This window comes from Clupea harengus, chromosome 1 (genome assembly GCF_900700415.2).
Source record: "Clupea harengus chromosome 1, Ch_v2.0.2, whole genome shotgun sequence".
NCBI lineage: Eukaryota > Metazoa > Chordata > Actinopteri > Clupeiformes > Clupeidae > Clupea > Clupea harengus.
The window spans coordinates 9,847,945-9,852,944 of NC_045152.1; the positions used below are offsets into that span (position 1 = coordinate 9,847,945).

At 46.7% G+C, this 5,000-nt stretch overlaps 1 protein-coding gene across 1 annotated transcript in view; it reads right to left on the reverse strand.

Moving 5' to 3' along the window:
• The window catches only part of rnd2 (Rho family GTPase 2), a 19,702-nt gene that overhangs the window by 6,455 nt on the left and 8,247 nt on the right, over positions 1 to 5,000 (reverse strand). The window contains exon 3 of the mRNA XM_031567019.2: positions 1,046 to 1,155. Coding sequence (XP_031422879.1) covers positions 1,046 to 1,155 — 110 coding nt within the window. The remainder of the gene's footprint in view (positions 1 to 1,045; positions 1,156 to 5,000) is intronic.

Genomic DNA, 5,000 nt, shown 5'->3' on the forward strand with positions numbered 1-5,000 from the left:
TTTGCCCCTCCTTTACGCTCCTTGTCTTTCCTCTGCTCGTTTGGCCTCCTCAGGGTCAGAGATCGCGCCCCCCAGCTTGTTTGTTTGTGTGTATAAGCATGTGTGTGTGTGTGTGTATATAAGCATGTGTGTGTGTGTGTGTGTGTGTGTGTGTGTGTGAGGGAGGGAGAGAGAGCATGTGAATAGGCGGGGGCAGCCCTGGTCACTGTGTGTAAAGGATGCAGTGCTCTGGGGGTCGAGGTGTTTTTGTAAAGGCCCTGACCCTCACAGTGAGGGGTGCCTGAGCGGCTCCCTGCCAGAGCGTGACGCCTCGTTCCATCTGCCCAATTTCCCCCTCCCCTCTCCTCTCCTCTCCTCTTTCCTATTTTCTCCCCTCTCCTCTCCTCTCCTCTTTTCTCCCCTCTCCTCTCCTCTCCTCTTTCCTCTTTTCTCCCCTCTCCTCTCCTCTCCTCTCCTCTTTTCTCCCCTCTCCTCTCCTCTCCTCTCCTCTCTCCTCTCCCCTCTCTCCTCTTTTCTCCCCTCCTCTCCTCTCCTCTCTCCTCTCCCTCTCTCCTCTTTTCTCCCCTCTCCTCTCTCCTCACCCTCCCCTCTTATCTCCTCTGTCCTCTGGACTGCAGCTATGGGATCGTCCCTTCCCCAGTGTCCTTTCCCCAGGCAGCCATGCCTTAAACGCACGTCCTCACGGCTGCACTAATGACCGGCTGATTGGATCAGAGCGTAACGACTGAGGTATGCAGATTTCCCCACCCCACCCCCACCCCACTTTAAATTAAATGACTGCAACATACCAGCAGCTACTCTGCTACGAGTTCTCTCAAGCGACTACAAGAAAATTGTTTGCTTCCTCTTTCGCCAAAGTGAATGGCTAACTTTCGAGAGCATGTGATTTGTGGTCAGGAGCACCGAAGAGGGGGAGGAGATGAGTGAATGAAAGTGTGAAGAGAATGAGAGTGGCTGAGGGAAAGGGAAGGAGAGAGAGAGAGAGAGAAATGAGAGAGGCATGGTCAGTGAGAGGGTGGCAGTGGGTTGTGGAGGACTGACTGACCTTCTTGAGCACGCTGTCCAGAGTCTCCGGTCGGCTGATGTCGAAGCAGATGAGCACGGCATCCGAATCAGGGTACGCCAGCGGACGCACATTATCATAGTACGAGGAACCTGCCAACACATGCATTTTCCATTACCATCACCTTTCTATCAGGAGTATAACACAGACACACACACACACACACACACACACACACACACACAAACACACACACACCTCACACCTTCACACAGCTGATATAAATGGGCCATTCTGTACCAGCTCTAGTATTTACAAGTACAACAGGAGAATATTCCCATCATCATCAGAATCATCATTCTTATCAAAGAAAGAAACAGCTAGCAGAAACAGCACACAGACATGCCCTGCATTCTTCAAATGTTGTTAAATATTTGTCATAAGATGCTGATTAATGTTGGAATAATAAAGCCTTTGAAGAACACAATGGTAATATGCATAATACAATGGTAAGACTGAAACCTAATAAATGCTTTTATTGTTAGGCAGGAGAGAAAATGTTGGGGGAAAAATCAATATAGCTTTGTATAGCATTTGGGGCAAAAACACAGTAAAGTACAAGGACACAGTGGCTCCATTATAACGCATCCTTTCAATCCCATAATGTTGAAAACCAAACACAACTCTTTGCTCTTCCACGCCTCCCTACCCTTTCTGTCCTGCCAAACACCTCCATTGTCCTGTTCAGAAAGAACAGGTTGTAGGCGTGCTCTACGTTTAAAAGTCTTACTTTTAAACGCTGTCTTAGTCTTAGTGCTCTTTAGTGTCAAGAGACAAATTAAACTGAGAGAAAAAAGAGGGAGGAAAAAGAAGGAGTGCCCTGAAGAAGGTACTAGATGCTATGTGCGGGAATTTTGATCAGTTCACCTAAGGACATGTCTAGAATAAAGACATTTTAACCTCTATTGTCTTGTTTGAGGCTTTGTCTGCTTCAAGGCTAAAGCCAGCTCAGGAACCTCAGAAACTTCAAAAAGGAATATCTCTGTAATGGTGGCCAGGTTATGCAATAAACCAGTCTGACGGGGATATGAGTCTTGGTTAAGATGTTGTTGAGCATGTTTGTGTGACTACACAGACTACTTCACCTAAAGAAAAAAATACTTTCTTACATATACACTTAAAATAGCACTGTTACAAAGAAAATGTGTTTTGCTCAAGGACAAAAATCCAGAAGAGGCCCTGCGTTTGCTGGACAACCATTTCCAACACAGGGCTATGGTGGACAAGGTTAAGCTACCTCATACCTGCTCATCCTTGTTTTGAATTGCTAATAAAAAAAACTTTTGTGGTTTTGTAAGACTGACACAGCAAAGCCTTATAAGGTAAATTAGCTTACGTAACTGTCAGTGTAACCAGTCAGTGTGTGTTTGTGTGTGTGTGTGTGTGTGTGTGTGTGTGTGTATAACCAGTCATACTGCTCTACAGCCACCTAAGTGGTCTGAGTGGAGAAACCTTCAGAAAGAAAGAAAAGAAAAACCTTTGAGTTGGCCTGAAGTGGGCTTTTGGAGTGTGCTTGTGTGTGTGTGTGTGTGTGTGTGTGTGTGTGTGTTTCTGTTTCTTGTTTCCTTCAGTGTAAAGGTTTCCCACAAGTCTTCATTAAATCCCAGAGTGTTTTTCAAAACAACATGTGTGCATCAGCTCTCCCCTCACACCCTCTCCTTCACCTAGCCAGAGGCCTCACCCTCGCCCAGCAACCAATCAGCACCGCCGTACGGCACCTTCAAGTCACCTGATTGGCTATGGATGCGCTGCCAAAAAGTGCTCTTTAGTATGTATCACACGCTGAAGGAAGCGAGGGAACAGAGGAAAGAAAAAAGAGAGAGGGAAAGTGAGATGTGGGGAACGGCTCTCAGGAAGAAGGAAAGGGATAAGAGGAAAGAGGAGGTGAAGTCGAGAAGATTTAAGGATAAGGGCAATGTGTGTATGTGTGTGTGTGTGTGTGTGTGTGTGTGTGTGTGTGTGTGTGTGTGTGTGTGTGTGTGCCCGAATGTGTGCGCCTGTGTGTGTGTGGGCATGTGTGTGTTTGTCTGTGTGTGTGGGCACATGTGTCCTGTGTCTGCTTCTGTGTGTGTGTGTGTGGGTCTGTATGTGTGTGTGTGCCAGTATCGTTGGTTGTGTGTGTGTGTGTGTGTGTGTGTGTGTGTGTGTGTGTGGGTGTGTGTGTGTGTGTGTGTGTGTGTGTGTGTGTGTGTGTGCCAGTCTCTGTGTGTGTCTGTGTGTGTGTGTGTGTGTGTGTGTGTGTGTGTGTGTGTGTGTGTGTGTGTGTGTTAGTATGAGAGTCAGTGAGGTGATATACGCTCAGGATAGGACAGATCAAATAACTTCACCTGCCGTGTCTGCACTAGGCCAGAACAAAAGGGCACTTTAATCTACTAGGAGACAGAGAAAGCAAGTGAAAAAGAGACTAACAGAGGGATGAATGATAGAAGAAACGATAGAGGGGGGAGGAAAAAGAGATGTTTGAATATGAAAGGAGATAAAAATCTGCACAGAATTTGAACCTCTGAGGACCAATGAAAAACTTGTTCTCTACGTTTCATTCTTTCCTCTAGCTCTCACAAGCATACTCTGCCTGTGCCCGCGCACACACACACACACACACACACACACACACACACACACACACAGACACACACACACACAGACACGCTGCTGTTTTCCTTTTAATTCTACCTTCAAAGAGCATTTCACTTGTCGAGTACCATAGCAACCTGCAGGCAGACGAGGGGAGAGAGAGAGAGAAAGAGAGAGAGAGAGGTGGAGGGATGAGGAAGACAGGAGCAGGAGAAGTGGCGAGAGTGGAAGAGAATAGTGAGGTGGGGGATGGGGGATTAAGGATCTAATTTCTTGAGTCCAAATAAAGCTTTTGTGCAACTCTGGGAAAAGGGGCCTCAAGTGGTTAGCAACAGCACAACCATCACACAGCTCCTGTTGACAGCACATAAACATACATAGACACACACACACACACAGTCATCGACACACACACACACAGTGGTATAGAAACATTTCAAGCTCCATCCAACCCTTTCACATTTTAAATACAATTCGTAGTCATCAACAACACACACACACGCACACACACGCACACACACACACACAGACACACACAGACATTTATAGAAAAGAGGACATTGTGTTCAGGGAGCCTGACACTGTCCAGAAAATTCCCTGTATGTTAGTGCGGTTATGGCAGGAGGGTAAATGGTTATTAACCCTACTACTGAAGAGTTTCTAAAGAGCCATTGCCTCCAGCTTTGAGCATGTTAGTGCAGGTGTGTGTGTGTGTCTATGTGTGTGAATGAGTGTTTGTGTGTGTGTGTCTCTGTGTGTGTGTGTCTATGTGTGTGAATGAGTGTTTGTGTGTGTGTCTCTGTGTGTCTCTGTGTGCGTGCGTGTGTGTGCTTGACTGTGCGAAAGAGGACAACAGAAGCTGTGCCTGAAGTGACTGTGATTTTCATCTGCCCACTGATGCCTTAAGGTTCTCTTGCTTCTGTCCCCCCCCCCCCCCCCCCTTACACAAACACACCCTGCCCCCCCTCACCCCCCTCTTTCCTCATCATTCCATCTGTCAGAGACAATAGAAGATCCCTCCCCATCTTCTCGCGCCTGCTCTCCTGCTCTCCGTTACTCAGCATTTCTTCACTCTGATGGACCAACTTAAATTAGACTCGAACAGCAAATAGTCTTGCCTCATGCCCTTTGTGAGGCTGGAGGAAAAACAATCTCTTCTCCACACTGCTGCTGACTGTTGTGTTTTCAAAAGTTTGCAAAAAAACAATAAAATCAAAAAACACCGGGGCAGGGATGGGTCAGATTTCCTCCCTTTAAAAACGACTATTTATAGCCTCGAGCATCGACTGCGCATCGTCTCAGTGTTTCGACGTTTTCAGTCTTCATTAGCACAAAGCAAAAACGTTCTTAAAAATGCCACAAA